Source organism: Solanum verrucosum, unplaced genomic scaffold, assembly GCF_900185275.1.
Source record: "Solanum verrucosum unplaced genomic scaffold, falcon-dt-bn FXZP01000121.1, whole genome shotgun sequence".
NCBI classification, from domain to species: Eukaryota; Viridiplantae; Streptophyta; class Magnoliopsida; order Solanales; family Solanaceae; genus Solanum; species Solanum verrucosum.
Window position 1 is genome coordinate 18667 of NW_026020509.1, and position 20589 is coordinate 39255.

A 20589-nucleotide genomic window follows, 5' to 3' on the forward strand; every position below is an offset into this window, starting at 1 on the left:
TTAGTCGAACTCTAATATAAATACCAAACACTTGAAACAAAGAAAGAAAAGAGAAGAAGAGCAACACTTTTTCTAGAGAGCATGCTACATTGCTACTCAACCACCCCATTTTCCCTTTTACTTTTTACCAATTCATCAAGTACTGTTTAAAAGCCAAACATACATACCAAACTTTTCCACCTTTTTCTTCCTCTAATTAGTACTATTAGGCTACCATTAGACTTTTTTTATATCAATTATGTGCAAGTGTGGGTGGGGTACAAAAGGGAGCTAAGAAACATGAAATTACGTGGTACATTTTATTCCCCTCTTGGTGCTTGCTCATTTTTAGCCAAAGCAACTAGAAGAGATTAATGTCTTTGTTTATGACCATTGACTTTTATTGGTGCTAGTTTGCTTCTTCTTGGAAGAAGACCTCTTCCCCAAGGTTTTACTAAGAGGACTAATTACTTGCTACAAAATAATAATAATTTGTAGCCAAGTAAATAATGCAAAACATAAGTCTGATTAAGTGAGATATAAGGATAATTCAACTTACAGGATATTCTATGTCTGATTTGAGTAGTAAATTCTGATATAAATATTAATGATTGATTTTACAACTCTAACTTGTAATCTACAAGTCATACAAAGATGATAAATTTTTATGTTGCCTCGAAACTCCCCTATAAAGTGAGAAATAACACTTCTTAATTTATGACTTTTATGATTAAAAAACTAAGTTTAAAGTAAACACATTTGCGTTTAATATTTCCTTAACTATTTAAAATATGTAACTTTATAATATTCATTAATTAAATATGAATACCAATATTGAGAAAACATTTTTAAAAAAAATTTAAAATTTATGACAACATTGACTTTGTCCATTATACCCATACGGAAAACGTCATTTTCTTTTGGCTTGGGGCGAACGTTACCAAGACCAAGGGTAAAAGAGAAGATTTGTGATTTTTCTAAATTCACGTAATTGTGATATTCCAATCAATTTTTACCATTTTTGAATAATTCTATGGAATATTTATCTAATCTTTACTCGGCCATATAGAAGAGTAGAAAAAGACTTCTACAATAAACTAGAAGAATATAAATATATCAATTTTATCATAAATTTCTAAGCAAACCCCACAAGGAAAAAGTGTTACTGCGACTTTTCTTGTCTGAAAAAGACTCGTATATACTCATTAGCTTCTAAGCTGGTCCTTCACAATACTAACCCATCAAGAATTGCATATTCAGGTACCTTTTCATTTGTTGTTTATCCTAATTTTGCTCTTTTTGTTTGGGGTCTATGATTTTACATTTAGGTGAGTTGATTCAGTTCAGTTATCTCAAATTCCAACCATTAATCTACATTTTAATCTAAGTTCCTAGTCCAAGATTGAAACTTTTTGCTTTGGGTGGAAGATTTCTATAATTGGGTGAGCTAATTAATCGCTGGATTCTGACTTGTTATATAATTTTGCGATTTATTGAAACTGAAGGTAAACGATGTTTTTTTCATCCTTTTTATGCCCAAAGCTTGAAGCTTTTAGAAGTTCTATCATGAAATGTATGGTCTTGATTTTGTCAAGATTGTTGACTGTTAGAAAAAAGAGAGGAAATGGGACTGAGGGAACTCAGAAGGTTGTTTCATGCGTTTGTTTAACCGTTTTGCTTCAGAGTTTGGGTTGAATTTTTGAACTTATTTTATAGGTCAATTTGATGTTAGGTTTCAAACTCTAATTTTCTGTTCAAGAGTGCTGTTCTTTAGTAGTGAGAATGTATGTTTGCGAATTTAAACTAGGAGATCCAGTTTCTTTGCATGTTTAATGTGGCATTCTGGACTTTTGATTCTAAACGAGAACAGCATAAACCTTGTTAATAGGAAATTAAAGGGAAGTACATCTTATGCTTTTCAAATTCCTTTCTCTTGACATGTGATGGCCATTTTAGTAAGTAGCAAGATTCGTTTTTTAAGATGGCAACATAGGTTGCTAACTTAGGGCAAAGCTATACAAAGGTAAAGCAAAACTATACAACACTAAAGTATACCAAATTCACTAAAACCAGTATCTCTAGTCGTCTGTAAATATGTGATGGTTAGAGAATCTTCTTTTGCTTAGTGAGTGTCTGAATTTTTCCTCTTATATTTTTGTCATATGAGATGGCTGACGTTGTTTGAGGATCTTAGGATAAGTTGGTGAACTGGTAATGGAAGAACATTTGGTTTTGCGTGCTGACCATCTTATCACACCCGAATCATTGCACTCTCTGCCACGGCCCGAGCATACAGAATTCTCCGGAGGCACATCTGTCACTCAGACAGTTGGTACGTCCTCAGGTATTGATGCTCAAGAGAATGAATATCCAAGAGCTGGAGATGAAGAAGAGCCATTACTTCAGACTGTGGAATGTCGGATTTGCCAGGAAGAAGATAGCTTGAAAAATTTGGAGATGCCTTGTGGTTGCAGTGGCAGCTTGAAGGTATCTTTGTGAAGTTGGTGAATTTTTGTTCTCTTCTTGTTCAATGAGTTGCTTATGCTTTTATAATTATGTCAATCACGTTTTTTACAGCTAAAGCCTAAATTTGCTAATCCCTGATACATTTTTTCTCAAGATCTTAAGATTTGAATGATTCAACATTCTACAGAGGCTTGATATTTGAGTTTTCTATCCTCTTCAACAAAGTTGAAAGCATTCTAGTCTACTTCACTGTCACTATGTCCAACGATTATTTTGTGTACTTCACTGTCACAGCTTATTTATCTCTGTGTTGCAATGTCCAACAATTATTTTGTGTACTTATATGAGCTTTTATTGGTATGCTAACTATTCTTTTTAATTTGTCATCTACTTCACTGTCACAAAATCCAGTATGCTCATAGAAAATGTGTTCAACGATGGTGTGATGAGAAGGGAGATATAACTTGCGAGATTTGCCATCAGGTACTCCTATGTGTGTTCTATTTACATTGTTTTATTGAGTATGATGATTAACCTTTTGCCTCTCCCCATACCAAAACAGTGTAAGACAATTGAGCCATAAAAGAGTGAGGGTAGGTGTCTAGGTGAGATAACATAATTGACTCTGTACCAGACCACCAGCTGAGAGTATAGACAATCATATTTCCTTTATGTGCTCGCACTTTCCTCCTCAATACTCTTTCCTGACGGTAGAGTGTGTCACTTATCCCTACGCAGCAATTCAGCTGTTTATTTATTTTTTTACTTCAGAAATATAGGACATTGATACAACTAATAAAAAACAAAGGGCATTGATACTTGTCACAAATTTGGAATGCCAGTGAATGCTTGCTGACAGAGTTTTAGTTCAGCTACACGCGGAAATATTTCTATCTAGCTGGCAGTCTCACCAAACTTAGAAAATTTTGTGTCTAACCTGCAGCTTTATCAGCCTGGCTATACTGCTCGGCCCCCGCCTCCTCAATCTGAAGATACATCCATTGACATCAGGTATGTCCGGGTAGCTTAGTTTTCCCCAATATACACTGTTGATGCATAATTTGTCCTTGTTACTTAAAATTTGTAACATAATCTGATGGAACCAATACTTTGGAGCCAGTTTTTGTCGTTAGTAACTTCTGCCTGTGGTAAGTGATTGTTCTGGCTATTTTTCCCTCAACTTCTTTCTTTTCCCCTTTTTAAGAGTGGTTTTCTAGTTTTTTTCCAATAAAATCCAGACAGTGTTTCTATGCTTCTGGGGTCATGTAGCACTCGAAACATAAACAGCACATCCTTTTGTAATCTTTATATGCTGAAAAACTTCTTTTCTGTCTTATCTGTCAATGATGAATTCAACCATGTGGCTTATGTAGAGGTTGGACAGTGGGTGGCACTCAGGTCGACTTTCATGATCCTCGACTTCTTGCAATGGCTGCTGCTGAACGCCGTCTTCTAGAGGCTGACTATGATGAATATGCAGATTCAAATGCTAGTGGAGCTGCATTTTGTCGGTCTGCCGCTTTGATTGTAAGCAACTGAATTATTGTGTAGTTAATTCATTTTGTTTTATTGCAGTGCAAACTTCTTTTGCTTAGTAGTGGCTAGTGTGATGTTGGACATGCATTAAAATTGTTCTTCTAGCTGGTATGTACATGAATGGATTAAAAGTCTCTTGAGAGAGAGGAGGGTGGGAGTGACATTGGTAGTGTGATTAATGAATTTTCACATTATGCTCTGAGATGGTAGAGTGCAGTTGAATTGGTAGTAGAATTTTATCAAGATTGCATTTTTGGGCCGATTCCATCTTTAGAGAAAATACAACGAGGATTTTCATCTCATTGGAGGCATATTTTAGTAATGATATGTAAGAGAAAACATTATTTATATTAAAAAAAGATAGATATTAACTCATCCACCCTTTGTATAGATGACAAACAAGCTTCCACACCCGTCATTACTTATACCCTCATGCTTGTGAAGGTTGTGGGTTCAAGCCCCGGCAGGACCATATTTCTGGTTATACTTGAATAAATAAATAAAAAATAAAGATTTTCCAGCAAGTCCTTGAAATGGCAATCTGTATTAGTATATGATATTATGCCATTGCAATGGTCTCTTGGTAGAGTTCATACTTTTCTTCACTTTCCTCTTATTACCTTGTCTTGCTTCTTATGCTATTTTTCTTCTGGTTGTCCAATGGGATCAGAAATGAGTGTCAATCTCGTTCCTAAATATTTAAAGATTTCCACAGTATGCATGGCATGTATCCTACATGTTTATGGATGTTAAACTTGAAGAAGATTAGGGAAGAATCTTTTAGATGTGCCAAAAACAGTAGATCTTGGTGACAAATTTGTTTTTCTATCTTCTCACTTTGTTTGCTCACCATATTAAATTATGCACTCTGTTTTCCTTCAGTTAATGGCCCTTCTGTTACTGAGGCATGCTCTGATCGTTGGAGATGCTGATGAGGATGAGGATGATGTTTCCACCTTTTTCACGGTAAGTAATACAGTGAGTTTTAAGTCTACTTGTTACTTTCTATGATAAGTTTATGACACATCTACTCTAGACAGCGGGTGGGACTAATAATCTAGTTGATTCTTGACACAGCTTTTCCTGCTCCGTGCTGCCGGTTTTCTTTTACCTTGTTACATTATAGCTTGGGCTGTTGGTATATTGCAGCGTCGCAGGCAAAGACAGGTTAGATACTTTTTCTCTTCTTTATATAACTTTCAGAACTGTATTGACATTTGTCTTCATTCTTGCACATTTAACTGACACTTTGTGTTTATGCCAAATATGTCACTCTTATCGTTTAAGTCCCTTAGTTTTTTCTGCTTTTCTTTTGGTGGTAATGGTTAACTAGCTGCTATATTTATGTACATTCATAAACTTCTAATCTTCATGCTTATTCCATGTTTAACCAACTATTTGATTACCATCTTTGGCTGTTTAATAGTCTTAACTTTCATGAATGAAATACACAATAATTCTTGTTTCTTATACAAACCCTTAATTGGCGTACTTGTTTTCTTTTGAATTTTTCTTCCAATAAGTATTAAACATCACATTTTCAGATTTCATATTGATAACGATGAAAAATAATAGTAGGCCAATGGTTGTATACATCGTGGAAGTTATTCAATGACCACCTTGCACCTGAGAGACATCAGAACTATTTTCAATCTGTGAGATTTGAGGTTCCACTGTGATTTCAGAATTCCATTTTTCACTACTGGTGTAAGTTGGTTGAATCAAATAACGATCAGAGCATTTCATTATCATGATTAATTTTTTTTATAGAAATTAAGAGCAGGTTCAACATTTGAGAATTTTCACCACCTGTTCTAGTTGTGTAGAAGTTAATCATGCCCACTGGTTGTTCATGGTGCTGTTTATTTTCATACATTTTTGGTGTAACCAACATTAGAGTCCTTTTTCACATGTACATAAATGCCTTGTAGGTAAGATAAGACACTTAAAAGTTTCAAAAAAATAACGGGAGACATCTAAAGGTGTATTTAACTAATACACTTGAGTGTACTAATGGTTATGGTAGGTTACTTGCATATTTTTCTAAGTTACCAATCCAACCGTATGATATGCAGGTATCTTTTATTTTCATAGACTATTAAGTGAGTTGACTGTGTAAATTATAAACTTCATTTAACATGTTAGTGTGTAAATGTCAAATATATACTGATGATTTTTCTTTTTTCACATCTATAAAGCAGGAGGCAGCAGCATTAGCAGCAGCCGAAGTTGCTTTCCTGGCGCAGGCCGGGCAGCATAGGGGTTTGCATGTCACAGTCGCACCTGGACCTGCACCGGCCGCAGAACCTTTGACAACACCAGGACGGGCAACAACTCCTCATCTACAACCAGTATAAACAGCTTTCTCTGTTTCCATAAGTTAATTGTACAGATGGTAAGCTACATAATGGGGAAAGATTTTTTATCGTTTTGTTTTAATCATTTACCCACTGTATCTTTTCATCGAGAGATGCAAAAGCTCCAAATTTCCTATTCTGTTATGTTTGTACATATCAAAACATTGCAGCCACTAGGTGGCGTGGAAATCTTAGCCTCCAGGGTCAGTTACAACTTTATCAGATCGTTGCTTCAGTTGTGTAGATACCATATCTTCACATGACATTAGTCGATTACTGTCATTAATATCATTTATTCTTCTCAAGTGACTTAGTGTTGCCATGCCTTTTGCTTCCATTTTTGTGTAATGTTTGCACTACTGTAATCCTCCAGAAGAGAGGACAACTTTGTGTTCTGTCACTGTGATTTTAGCAGGAAACAACCGCTCTCTATAACAATGAAGTCTTTGTGCAACCTATTTTCATGTTATGTTATATTATATGTTCTCCATAGCAGCCAAAACACATCTGGACAAACGATGTTGTTATAGAGAGTTTGACAATATATGATAAAAGAGTAGTGAGGAGAGGATCTGAACCTATAACTAGATTAATGAGGAAAGATGGAAAATCTGTTTTTCTTTTTTTGGTTATTTTCTAAAGGGAGGCTGTTGGGAAATTCTATGTTCTCGGTTGTCAGGTTGTTATGCTGCTTCTTTTTTATTGGCTTTTTTCTAAAGGGAAAAAGGACAAATATACCTCCGAACTATCATAAATGGTATGTGTATACCCAAACGGAGGGACACATGACATCATCCTAGGCATTCATCTGATTTTAATTTATTTACCTAAAAATAAAATTACTCACTCAACTATCCATTTCTAAGATCCAATTAAGACCCGAATTAAACTCCAAACCCAACTTAAACATCAAATCCTAAATTCCAAATTCGTTGAGCCTTGTTGTGATTCAATTGAGGTTTTTAACGTATAGTGTTGCTGAGATGATTTCCCACAGAATTGCATTGTCAATTAACATTTTGGTGGCATGATGCGACAACGATGTCGTGACTGAGATCCATCAAGGGTGGCATTGCCTTCAAATACAATTTGGTGTTCTTCTTCTGTGTCTTTTAGGTCTTTTTGACGAGTTAGGCTAGCGATGGGGTGACACCTCTTTTTGCATTAGCTCCATTGACATGTCGGAGCTCCATCGAGTGAGTAATTTTATTTTTAGGTAAATAAATTAAAATCGGATGAATGCTAGGATGATGCCACGTGTCCCTTCGTTTGGGTTGAGGGTATATACGTAAAAAGTATAATGTCCTTTTTCCCTTTTCTAAAAGCAGAAGATGAAAAACATAGGTAAACCAGCAATTGCATATGTCATGACGATATTTAATTTTCAATTAGAGTAGGTATTTGTGAAATTTACCCTAATTTTGTTGTAGAAATAGAAAAACAGAACAGTAGACCATAAATAATTGGCCAGATATGATCTCTTATTAACCAAAATAATTGGCCACACCAAACTTTTGGTCCAAAGGAACATTAAACTTTCTAGCAAGAGTGTAAACATTAAATGCAAGTAATATTTTTGTTCCATTTAAACTGGAAATATGGTCATATTACATATATAACCACTTGGGTTAGATAAAAGTGCAATAGGAGAAAAAAACAAGAAGATAAGGTAGACATATTAGATGAAGAAAATAGAAAGTAATTTAAGGGCATTTAGGTCCTCCTTCCTTGGTCTTCCAGTTGTTGTAACAAGGACAAACAGCCTTGTTTCCATAAGTACCAGGTGGAACACACAAACACTTGTTGCAACATTTTTGGCAGAAGAACATGCATGGCTTGTGGTACTGTGTCTTGCTACACCTCCTCGTACATTGTGGTAGACATTCTGGTAAAATACAAAAGAACAAAAAACAATCATCACTTAAAAGTTCTCATAAACATTTTTATGAGTTAAAAATCCAATGTTTATAGCTATTTAGTACATTTCTCTGCCGCTTATAAACATTAGATGTTTTGATACTCATACTTTTGGAGAGTGAAATAAAAGAGAAATACTTACGCGAGGGCTTCAAGCTCCCTGGTCCATACTTTTTCTGAGATAATTTGTCACAATATTAGATAACAAATGGTTACAGAAAGTGTGAAAATTCAATAATTAAGAAAAAGTTAACTTACAGCATGGTGGTGTTTGCCATTTGCAGCCATAACAGTGTTAGCAAGCATGGAGATGGCAAGGAGGGCCAAAAGGAGAATTGAAACAATCTTGGCCATGCTTGATTTTCTTGGTGAAAATGGGAGAGCAAAGTATACTTTGTGAGTATAGAAGTAAATGTGGTGTATGATGCAAAGTATAGTGAAAGGTTTGGAGTATAAATAGGGCCAAAAAGGCAACAATTGTTTATTAGTAATAAATCCAGGATTTACAGTTTCCCTATTGGCCGTTGAGAGCATTAAATGTAGAAGCATAAATATTGGGTGTTGGGGTTGTGCAAAGGGATATAAAAAGAAAAATTGTAACTGCTTAGTAGTTGAAGCGAATGGTAGTTGAAGAATGATGGTAGAGCCTCAAATAAATGCAAAAGAGATGAAACACAATTTGCCATTGGACATAAATGTATTTACCTAAAAGAAGTGGCCAATAAATAAATTAGACATCTCTTCCTTCTTTCTTAAACAGAGATGAATTCTAGATTTGAAGTATACATTTGTAATATCAAATGGTTAGACTTTACCATTTTACCAACAATAACACGTATAGGTTTATGGTTGCGGATCCTACTTTCGTAATAACATTACGAACTAGTAAAATGAATCTAAGGAGATTTGTCGTTCTTGAAAGTAATGCGGTCAAATACATGTAATATTAATGTGGATAGGCCATTATCTTATATTCTCAGATAATGAGAGCAACTGAAGAGGCAGTTGCATGTGAAAATTAAAAGGGAAACAAGTGGTGTTACGGTAAATGAGTGAAACCCACACTTGAGGCAAAGAGACAGTGAAACTGAAATCTCTTTAAATCTTCGCATACCGACCCCAACAATACAGACATCAATGCTTTACCTGTTGTAGTACGGCACAATAGAGGAAATACCTCTGCCTCCTCATGTGCCATCATTAATTTCCTTTGACTAGCTACTACTCCTTTCATCCATTATGATATACTAAATCTTAATAAACGGTGTGTCAAATCAATACTGGACAAATACAAATAGATGGAAAGAAGTACATTTAAGAGGTGTACGAAATCAAATATGGACGGAAGGAGGAGTACTACTTTTTGAATTAGAATCCAATGCTACCTACATCTCCAACCTGGATTTTCTCCTTACTACCACCTGCATTCACATTATCTTTCATATTACCTATAGCAGCAATAAGTTCATCTAAACAACAGCATACTTCAATCAGAACATTTCATAATTTAACACAAAGTCATGCGACCAAATGAAACTGTACATTTTAAACCAAAGTGATTGAATAAATAGGTACTCCATAAAACGGGGTAAAAGCAGAGAACAAAACAACAATAATTTCAAAACCAGACAAATTAGTACTCCTAAGATTCAAATATAGCTGAACCTACAACTCAAAAATCAAAGCTACCGGAACATGAAACAAAAGGAAACCATTAAAAAGTAGTTTAACTAAAACAACAACTTCAATTATGTTTAATATGACTCTATTTCTCCGCTTGTATGCTGCTCATGAAAAGACTAGTCAGAACTGCTTTCGACTCGAAAGATGCTTTCAGCGCCTGCAAAATAATACAAATTCTCTAGTCAGTAAGCGTTGGTAGTGTAATATAATTAAATTGAAATTAAAGTGTTTACCTCTTCCATTCCAAAATGAACTACTTTCTCGTGCAAGACAGCAACATCCTCGACATTAAACTTGTTAAGAAGTGTAATGCTAGAGATGGTGGATATAGGCGTAATGACCAAGTCATCCATCACCATGTACGTCACAAAACCTGTGCTTGTAGCTGCCGGTGGAGCAACATTAATTGTCGACCTTCTAACCACATCTTCATCACATTCTGGACAGTAAGCATAATACTCCCTCTGTCCCTATTTAGTTGTCCAATTTAGAAATGACACACTTATTAAGGCAACAATGATTAGCATAGTGAAGTTACAATTTTGCCCTTATTAATTATGATTCCAAAATAAATTTATCCAAGATAACTAATCAATGTTGGGGGAAGTTTAAATTTTCAAGAAGTTTAAATGAGGGTATAATAGGATTTTTTTTTTGTCCTTTCTTGATTTGTCAAAATTGACAAGTAAATAGGGACATCTAAAAGAGGAAATATGGACATCTAAAAGAGGAAATATGGACAAGTAAATAGGGACGGAGGAAGTATTCATTGGTAACGAAATAGCAGCAGGAGTTAGTACAGGATATTTTTGGCTTCGTTCGACTTCATATAAGTGTCATTCAGATTCTCTACGCTTTGGTAGAGGTTATGCAAACACCAATTCATTCCTTTTTCCTTAAGAAGACTAACGACAGTGCCCACTGGCAATGAGAGAATGTGAAAGTGGAAATCAACACAATCCTTTTCAGCTTCAGCAAATAGGACTTTGCCAGCCTTGGTGTCAATCAGAAGTTTCATGCTCAATTTGGTTGGCTCTACTTGCAATGTTTTTTTTAGTTGTGTATTCTGGATGGACGAGAAGGTAATATGCTTAAATAGTTGCAGTTTCTGATCAACATAGAATTCATGTAGACGACGGTAACTCTAGTCTAAAAAATAATAGAGAATTCAAAGAGTTGGCATTGACTAATAATTCAATAGAAGGTCACTCACATCTTCGACCATAGTAACAAAAGGTACACTAATCAAGAATCTCTAGGAATTGTTTTTTAAAAAAAGTAAACGGTCACAGTTAAAAGTTGAAAAATACAACATTTGGAAGTTGATTCGTCAGTTTTTCATTAATCTCATGCCTAAAGGAGTGTGTAGCACTCCAGGTTTTCGACGTGGAAATAAAATGATTAGACAACTCTCTCCATTTCAATTTGTTTATCCTGTTTTGATTTTGATTATAGGGAGTTCAAAATTTTTAAAAAAAAGAATTTTGAATCTAATAACCTTAAATTAGAGATATATCAGAAATATCATTTCCTTTAATGTTGTAAACCTGTCGCGTGAAAAGTTCAAAATTGAAAATTTATTTTAGAAAAACATTATTACTTTTTAAATGTACAAGGAAGAAATTAACAAAAACAGTCAAACACAATGAACATATGTTTGAGAATAGATACTCCATAATACAAAAATGAAACAGAGCATAACTTAACAATCTCAAACTAGTGCAAAATAAGATTGATTAATTAGAAACGGAAAATAAAAACTTAGCTAGATAAAAATCAGACACAACTCCAACGGGAAAACACACAAAAGAAAACCATAAACTGAAACATCGAAATTCCATGATAACATATGTGACTATTTCGACACTTTTATGAGGCTCATGAAAACACTAGTCAGGACTGTCTTCGACTCGAAGGATGCCTTCAGCAACTTCAGCGCCTGCAATATATGATAAGAAGTTATTGAGTTGGTCAACAAAAAAATTGACCCAAATAAAAGCAAATAGAGAAATAAAAAAATAGCAATAATCAATTGAATTACCTCTTCCATTCCAAAATTAACAACTTCCTCTTGAAGTACACCAACATCCTTGACATTGAACTTGTTGAGAAGAGTAATGCTTGAAATAGTGGACATAAGCTTAATCACCAAGTCATCCATCACCATGTATGTCACAACATCCTTCACAAAACCACTTGTTGATGCCACAGCTCCATTCGCTATCGGTGGAGCAACATATATCAAACGTCTTGACATAGGACATTGACAACTTGTACATTTTGCACTAGGGTCATCAGAAACAGTTAAGTGATTGTAGTGATTACTGCTGGAGCAGGAATAAAAGGTCTTATGTGTCGTTGGAACGTCATCAATCGATAGAAAAGGAATGGAAGACATCCCAATTACTGATGACTTAGGTTTCAAAAGGATATCCTTCGACTGAATATAGGTGTCGTTCAATTTTTCGACACTATCATAGAGTTTAGGCAAGCATCCATAATTCATCCCTTTCTTCTTAAGAAGCTTAATGACTGTAGCCACTGGCAATGAGAGAATAAGAAACAAGAAATCAACACAATTCTTTTCAGCCTCTGCAAATAGTACTTTTTAAGCCTTGGTGTCAATCAAAAGCTTCATGCTCAATTTGGTCTCGGAAGTCGTCATTATGCCTAATTGGATGATAGTTAGGAGTGGATTATGAAATTGTCACGTGTACTTTGGCGCTTTTATAATCAAAATTGCTTCATCGTCATAGTAAACTAACAGTCATCAAATTAATTCAGCTAGTAAACCAGTACGTTGTTCAAGAATATCCTTTTCATTAATCTCATAATAAAATGGAGAATTCAAAAAGTTACAATGAATAATTCAATGTACACTGTATCTAAATTTTAAAAACCTCAACCGGTTGAGAACTCAAGGAGTCACGATAGAAGGTTCTCTTTACTGTCCACATCTAACCTGAAAGTGAATCGTTAATGATTTAGGCAATTCTCATGTAACTAATACTTATTAAACTTATTTTAGCATGATTTTGTACTTTCAAATTATGATCATTTTTATTATGACTTGTTAATTTGTAATATTTGTTTTACGCGATTTCATTATTTTATTTTATTTTGGATATTTTAGTGTCATTAATCATATCATATTTTGTGTTATTTTCTTAAGAAACACCTTAGATAATTGTATTTTGATACGACTAAAGAAATATTTGAAGTACAAGTAAAATATATGTTTGTATTAATACTTTACTGGAAAAACCCAAAAAAACCCGAAAATCCGAAAAACCCGAGTTTTATTAATTTGGTTTGATTTATAAATTTAAAAATCCAACAGTTTGGTTTGATATTTGAAAAACTTGAACCAACCCAATCATGTACACCCCTAGTGAAGGGTATAAATAAATTAATAAAAAATTATGTACTCTAGCTTACTTGCTCAATCTCGAGGGAAAGTACTCACTCACACAGTTTCAATACACTATTCAGGCAACATGTTAAACTTAGAGTGTCTGACTTGATCTGGACTAGATTTGCTTAAGCATTGATTCATATTGCGGTTAGCTATACAAGATAGATTACTAACCAAAGAGAGACTCAATAGATTAAATATTTCAGTGGAAGATGACACATGTTGTTTGTGTGATAAACCAGTGGAGGAGACACATATTCACATGTTCTCTACTTGTGAATGGATAGTGAGAGTTCAAACTGAAATGAAACAATGGTCTGGGACACTTATCCAATTGGAACTGTCAAAAATATCCTAAATAGACTCATAAGGAAGAATTGGCAACACTTTCACAAGGAACTTATTGCTAAATTGTACGGGGCAATGATATACCAGGTTTGGAGAGCAAGTAACTGGAAATTGTTTAAAGGCTCATTGTAAATACAGATACGGCCGTGAATTTGTAGATAGACTTGAGGTAGATAAACAGTCTAGAAAGGCAAATAAATATTGTTGGTTGTTGCATAGATTAGTGTAACTAGAGTTCTATTATAGGAGGCTTAACTCTTTTAATACCCTCCTTAGAGGGTGATTAGGATATTGAGTATTCTTTAGGTGTATTTGTTTTTCGTTTGTTAATGATAATTTACATTGGTTACCAAAATATGGATAACAGACAAGTTGTTTTCCCAACACACAACGGATCCTAACCTTAGGGCGACAGTCGAACCAAAGCAAAAGGATAACACTAAGATGGTTGAAGAATCTTTATATTTGATAAGATGGCGTGAAAAGAAACACTACAGTTATAACATAGGGGATGACTGAAGAATATCTAAATCCAATAATAGACTTAAGACATGATTTATATAAATGGTTTGAGATGTCAAACTCAGAGATACTGGTAAGTAAATACGGAGTATTAACAGATGAATCTAAGCAGACAACATAATGAAAAAGAATCTTAAACCAGATTAACTAGTAGTAAGATTTATAAGCAATGCTTGTCTGAATCTACAAACAAAAGTAAACCACTAATAATTAAAAGGACAATTACATAAACTGAAACATCCAATTCCCTCATGTCTAATAGCATATAATTCTCCGCTAGCTCTACACTTTGCACTGCTCATGAAAACACTAGTCAGAACTGTTTTTGATTCAAACGATGCCTTCAGCGCCTGCACGATCATAAGAGTTAACAAAAGTTCTCAGTACCAAACATATGTAAGAGAAAATTAAGAATAAGCAATATGCAATTCTTTTGTAATAATTTATGTGGAAGTTTTTCAGAAATTGGAACGAATGCATAGTATATAATTTACTTGAATACCTCTGCCATTCCTAAATTTACTACTTTCTCCTGCAGGGAGCCAACATCCTTGGCATTAAAGTACTTGTTAAGACCGGTAATGCCTAGATACGATGGAAAGAGGTTTCACAACCAAATCATCCATCACCATGTATTTCACGGTCTCCTTTACAAAACCAGTGCCTGTAGTACCCACAGGCTCCTTCACTCCCTGTGGAGCAAGATACGTCAACTTTCTTGACATACGGTTCCGACAATTAGGGTCATCTGTAACATAAGTAGAAGTGGTGGAACCACAAACATAAGCACTAGCACATATATAAGATGTTTTTTGTGCCCGAACGTCATTAAGTGCTAGAAAAGATCCCAACTGGAGATTTGGGTTTTAAAAGTATGTTCTTGTCTTGGTTAGACTGAATATAAGTGACGTTCAGATTTTCTACGCTTTCGTAGAGGTTAGGCTTTAGTCTTGAGAAGCCTAATTAATTACAGTGCTCAATGGCAATGAGAGAATGTGAAATAGAAAATCAACACAATCCTTTTCAGCCTCTGCAAATACGACTCTTTTAGCCTTGGAGTCAATCAAAAGCTTCAAACTCAATTTAGAATTACAAGTAGTCATGATATGTTTTGTTCTTGCAGAAATACTTGTGTATGGATGAGGACTTAATTAATTATGCTTAAATAGATTCAGTTTATTCATCATCATATGGATGACAGAGTAGTCTAACAGTCATCATCAAATAACGCTACACTAATTAATCAAGATTCTTCTCACTAATCTCAATAAAACGGAGAATCCAAGGAGTTGCCATTGAATGTTCCAATTAAGTGTCAAATTTCGACCAAAGAAATGGCACTTTTCTAAGTATTTTCCTTTGGCTTTTATTTTTCCACTTCCTGCCATGCACGCCTTTTAAAAAATAATACTTCTTCCGTTCAATAATAGTTGTTTACTATATTAAAAATAGTTATTCAATGATACTTGTCAAATTTTAAAAATCAAGAGATAATTTACTTTTTGTGTCAATTTTATCTTTGATATTGAATATTATTTATCATCTAACACATTTTCAAAATATTAAATTTAATAAAGTCAAAGAATAATATAGAAATATTACCCCTAATATTTATTGCTTCTTAAATAGTTGTCCACTATACTATTTTAGAAGGTTCAACAATAGTTGTTCACTTTATGAAATCAATTATAATTTTACACTTTATTCCTAATTTACCCTTATTATTAATTATAATATATAGTCATTCACTATTACATTTTTTAAGACATTATATTTATTACTCCTATCCAACAGTAGTTGTCCACTATTGACTTGACACATCGTTTAAGAAACTATAAATAGAAGGATAATTTTACTATATCACCCTTTGAATATAATAAATACAATTTCTTGAAAAATGTAATAGAGAGATGAATAATGATAAGGGTAAATTAGGAACTAAGTGTAAAATTATCCATTGATTTAATAAGAGAAAATGGTTTAAAGCACCCCAAACTATACCTGAAATTCCAACTACACACTCCAACTTCACGAGTGTCCTATTACCCCCTGAATTGTTTAAAACTGATATAATTTACTCCCTAAACGCTTATGTGGCACAATGAGTGTATCTCACTCTCTCAAAGGACCAAAACAAATAATAAGACTTTATTTTTAAAATTTCTTTTCATAAATATGTGTATTTTTAATTATTCTTTTTTCTTATTTATTTCCTTTCTTCTTCACAACAACATAAACCAAATCTCTCCACCACTCACCTTTTCTAAGCTTGGATTCACCATGGAATTTCATTATTCCTCTTGATTCTAGAATTTTCATTATTTAATTTGTGCATGAAATTAGGATTTTTTTTGAAAACCAACTCTTTATTAATATTATTCAAATTGTTAATCATCATGCCTAACCACATGGTCAAACGGGTTAGAAAATTCTTTTCTTGATTTTTGGTGCCCTAGTTTAATAATTTAAATTCAAGTTCGAAAAGAATTTTGGGTTGTCAACGAAACTCATATGTGATTTTGAAAATAGAAATGAAAAGATCCATTGTTATGTACCTATTACCTCAATTTGAAGAATTCGACAAATTCATCCATGAAAATAACTTGAGTATCAATCAAATAGTGGATGAAACGATTAGGAATAAAATTCTCGTCAGATTTTACCTTTCAAAATTGTTGTTGCGGTCATCGATGATGAAAACATGAAACATATCATCAACTCCTTCAAAACTTGAGTTTTTTTTTAATATATCAAAGGTTTAAGACTTGATAATATTAATGGTAGGAAGGAAGAAGTGAGTTGGGTTGATTGATAAACTTTTGATGTTTTCAAGGAAGATGAAAATGGTGGAAAAAAGATTAATCAATGGCAAAAAATGAAAGATTATCAAAGATTTATAACTTTATCTTTCAATAATAAAACTTGAAATTTCATAACTACACATTTCATTACTGTAAGCTCAAAACTATCATAAACAAAACTTGAAATTTTCTCTTCAATAGCAGAAAAAATTTCATCAAACAAATGTCAAGAAAAAAGAAAAAGAAAAGAAGAAAGAGGCTGAAAAGAGAAGAAAAAAATATAAAAGGAAAATAGAATAAAGAAAGAAATAATAATTTTTTTATTAAAAAAATAATATATATGACGTGGTAGGCGAGTGCATTCACTTTCTAACACAAATCTTGGTGTGACCTTTTAGGGGGATATATATTCTATTTTAAAAATGTATAAGGGGTAATAGAACCCCGTGAAGAATAAGTGTGTAGTTGAAAATTCGGTAATAGATTAAGGGGGCATTTGACTATTTTCTCATTTAATAAAGTGGACAAATATTGTTGGACATTCTAAAATAATATAGTGGACAACTATTGTTAGACAGTGAAAGTATATTCAAATGGTGATATAGTAAATTATACTTTTATAATTTTTTTAATAAGTATGCAAAGTCAATAATTGACAAGTATTATTGGACAAAAGGAGTACTACATTACTCATATTAATATTATAATTGATATATAATCTTATGTTTTAGATAGTGATTTAGAAAATAATTATCTTTTCGTAATATGTTAAAAATGAAAAAATATTATTAGAATAATAGATATAAATAAAAATAAATGGACTCAATCAAAGTGTGGAGGACTTAGAATTGCAATAAAAAATGTGTATGGCACAAAAGAAAATGTTTTTCTGCGAAACTATTTTCTTTCAAAACAAATGGATTTCATACTTAATATTTTAGTGTTCTGTAAGTAACCAAGAAAAGTATTATCCCAAAATATTTATATTTTCTTTCAAAACAAATAGATTTCTTACTTAACTCAAAATATTTATATTTTCTTTCAAAACAAATAGATTTCTTACTTAATATTTTAAGTGTTCTGTAAGTAATCACGAAAAGTATTATCTCAAAATATTTAAATGTAATTTAGTAAATATTATGATAATGAGATGGGATAATGGGGTTAGAAATTGGAAGGGAATATTGGGTGAGTAGGAAAGTGACAATAATTTAAAATATCACTGATAAATCTATTTTTTCCTACATCCAAAAATATCATTCTCCTCCTTTTTTAAAAAAGAAATTTATTTACCAAAAAATAAGAAATGCAGAGCATTGAACCAACCAAATATAAAAAAACATCAAAAAATATTTTCAATTTTTTTTTACTCCTTACCAAACACACCCAAAATTCTAATAGTCCACATCGAAAGAAAATAATCCTTTTCTTCGACTCTTGAAATGTGTGTTGAAAGTAGCTTTGTACTTTTGGATTTGGGCGTAGTAATAAACAAATAAAATATCACATAATTAAAAAAAAGGATAAAAAATTAAAAATGATTTATTGTTGTTGCTACTGTATTTTTGTTATTAATTATAATCATTTATTAAATTATTAAGTTTACAGAAAAGGGTAAAAAGAATATAGCTAAACTATGCAAAATTAAACAAAAAATGTCCCTAGTTCATAATTTGGTCTAAAATATTATTATTGTCATGGTAATTGGTATATTAAAAAAACCCTCTATTTTCACTATTAATAAGTCCGAAAAAGTCCTTTTACAAATAAACATATTTTTTTTTCTTTTTAAACATATTGATCCCTAGTAGTAATTATTTTTTATTAGATACTTATCCTACTTCAATTTAGAAGGAAAAAAAAAGAATTACATATTTTATTAGAATTCTTTTATCGTTATTTGAATTAAAAATTAATGAAATGGTTATTTATAACCTACCTTATCAGTTCAGTTACTTTGTTTGCCTTGACTATTTTGTTTGAGGGAGAAATGTATAGCTGAAACCTGAGCCATCCGATCAAATTATTTGTGTGATGATTGGTAGAAATGACTGAATATCTAAAAAAAAATATGATTGAGACGAGAACTAATTACGAAAAACAATTCCAAATCAGATAAAGTTTTTCCAATGATAAGAGAATCAGCAGATGATCATAATCAACGTAAGCGGTAAATGAAGCAAAAGAAAGTCATTAAAAGGCAAATATCTAATTCCAGTAAAATGTTGAATGACTAGCTATTTCTCCACTTTTACAAGGCTCATGAAAACACTTGTCAGAACAGCTTTCGACTCCAAAGAGGATTTCAGCAACTTCAACGCCTGCAAAAATGATTTAATATTGAAATTTCTATAGTAAGAACACTAGTTCAACATAAGAAATTTACATGTAACTATTTATTTCCTAAAACATGTTATTTACCTCTTCCTTTCCAAACTGTACAACTTCTTGGTGCAATGAAACAATCTCCTTAATATTAGAGTAGTCTTTAAGAGCGGTAATGTTAGATAGGGAGAGAGGCTTAACCACCAAGTCATCCATCACCATGTACTTCACTACAGCCTTTACAAAAACCCCTGTTGCTGCCTTAGATTCCTTTACTCCAGGTGGATCTGCAGCATAAGCCACTTTTATTGACATACGGCTCATACAATTTGGACAGCAACTAGCAGGATCATCGGTGACATAAGCAGTGCAGAAGGAGACGGAACATTTAAAAAGAGCAGTTGGAGTAGGAATGCCATCAAGCAATGGAAGAGGAGCTTTTGAAATATTAACAGGACACATTGGTTGTAAAATGATATGCTTAGACTTCATATAAGTGTCATTCAGATTTTCTACGCTCTCGTAGATGTTAGGCAAGCACCCATTCGTTCCTTTATCCTTAAGAAGCTTAGTAACAGTACTCAATGGCAATGTAAGAATGTAAAAGAGGAAATCAACAAAATCTTTTTCAACCTCAGCAAATACTACTTTTTTATTCTTAGTGTCGATCAAAAGCTTCATGCTCAATTTGATCTCATCAGTCGCCATTTTGTCAGTATTTTAAAGCACTCAGATATTAATTTTCCGAGGTAGCTACGCTTAAATAGTGCCGCTTGCTGCTTCATCGTTTTAAAAAGTAGTGTAACAGTCACCAAATTAATTCAAACAAAACGGTACACTAATCAAGAATCTCATCGTTGATCTCAAAATGTGTAGAGTTCAAGGAGTTTTCAATTAATAATACTAAAAACAGAGAATATTTAAAATTAAATGCACACTTGTATTTGTATCGAATAGTCAGACTCTAATACTGCCGCCAACAAACAGGAAGTAAATCATTTTCTCTCTTATGGCCGTTGTGTAAGTTTATGTGAATAAATTCATATCGATATAGGAAAAATCAGAAACTTTGGCCAGCATGGTATTTTACCTATGTTATTTTATTTTTTTAAACATTTTTATTCTTTTAACTTTAATACCTTTTAATTTAAAAATAGAAAAAAAATCAGTTTATTTTAAAATAAAAAAAATATTATAGATTTTTTAAATTTCTGACCAAATGTTATGGTCATTTAGCATT

At 32.9% G+C, this 20589-nt stretch overlaps 3 protein-coding genes and 2 pseudogenes across 4 annotated transcripts; 1 reads left to right on the top strand and 4 right to left on the bottom strand.

Moving 5' to 3' along the window:
* The first annotated feature begins 1107 nt into the window (after positions 1–1107).
* On the top strand, positions 1108–6792 carry LOC125809724 (uncharacterized). 2 transcript variants are annotated; one of them, XM_049489319.1, is made up of 8 exons: positions 1108–1239; positions 2174–2466; positions 2857–2928; positions 3389–3456; positions 3819–3972; positions 4864–4947; positions 5059–5148; positions 6180–6792. In XM_049489319.1, the coding sequence occupies exons 2-8, from the start codon at positions 2194–2196 to the stop codon at positions 6336–6338; spliced, it is 900 nt and encodes a 299-aa protein (XP_049345276.1). In that variant the 5' UTR covers positions 1108–1239; positions 2174–2193; the 3' UTR covers positions 6339–6792. The 2 variants fall into 2 exon arrangements, with proteins under 2 accessions (XP_049345276.1, XP_049345277.1); XM_049489320.1 differs by having other exon boundaries at positions 6183–6792.
* A 1108-nt stretch (positions 6793–7900) lies between these two features.
* Positions 7901–8787, bottom strand: LOC125809685 (gibberellin-regulated protein 6-like). The gene is made up of 3 exons (XM_049489279.1): positions 8514–8787; positions 8398–8431; positions 7901–8223 (listed from the first exon to the last, which is right to left on the bottom strand). Exons 1-3 carry the CDS (start codon positions 8607–8609, stop codon positions 8042–8044), a joined length of 312 nt encoding a protein of 103 aa, XP_049345236.1. The 5' UTR covers positions 8610–8787; the 3' UTR covers positions 7901–8041.
* A 3006-nt stretch (positions 8788–11793) lies between these two features.
* Positions 11794–12603, bottom strand: LOC125809748 (uncharacterized; annotated as a pseudogene).
* A 1780-nt stretch (positions 12604–14383) lies between these two features.
* Positions 14384–15326, bottom strand: LOC125809618 (uncharacterized; annotated as a pseudogene).
* Positions 15327–19261: 3935 nt separating this feature from the next.
* LOC125809619 (uncharacterized) lies at positions 19262–20057 on the bottom strand. Its single transcript, XM_049489218.1, has 2 exons — positions 19446–20057; positions 19262–19345 (listed from the first exon to the last, which is right to left on the bottom strand). Exons 1-2 carry the CDS (start codon positions 20055–20057, stop codon positions 19262–19264), a joined length of 696 nt encoding a protein of 231 aa, XP_049345175.1.
* Positions 20058–20589: the final 532 nt, after the last annotated feature.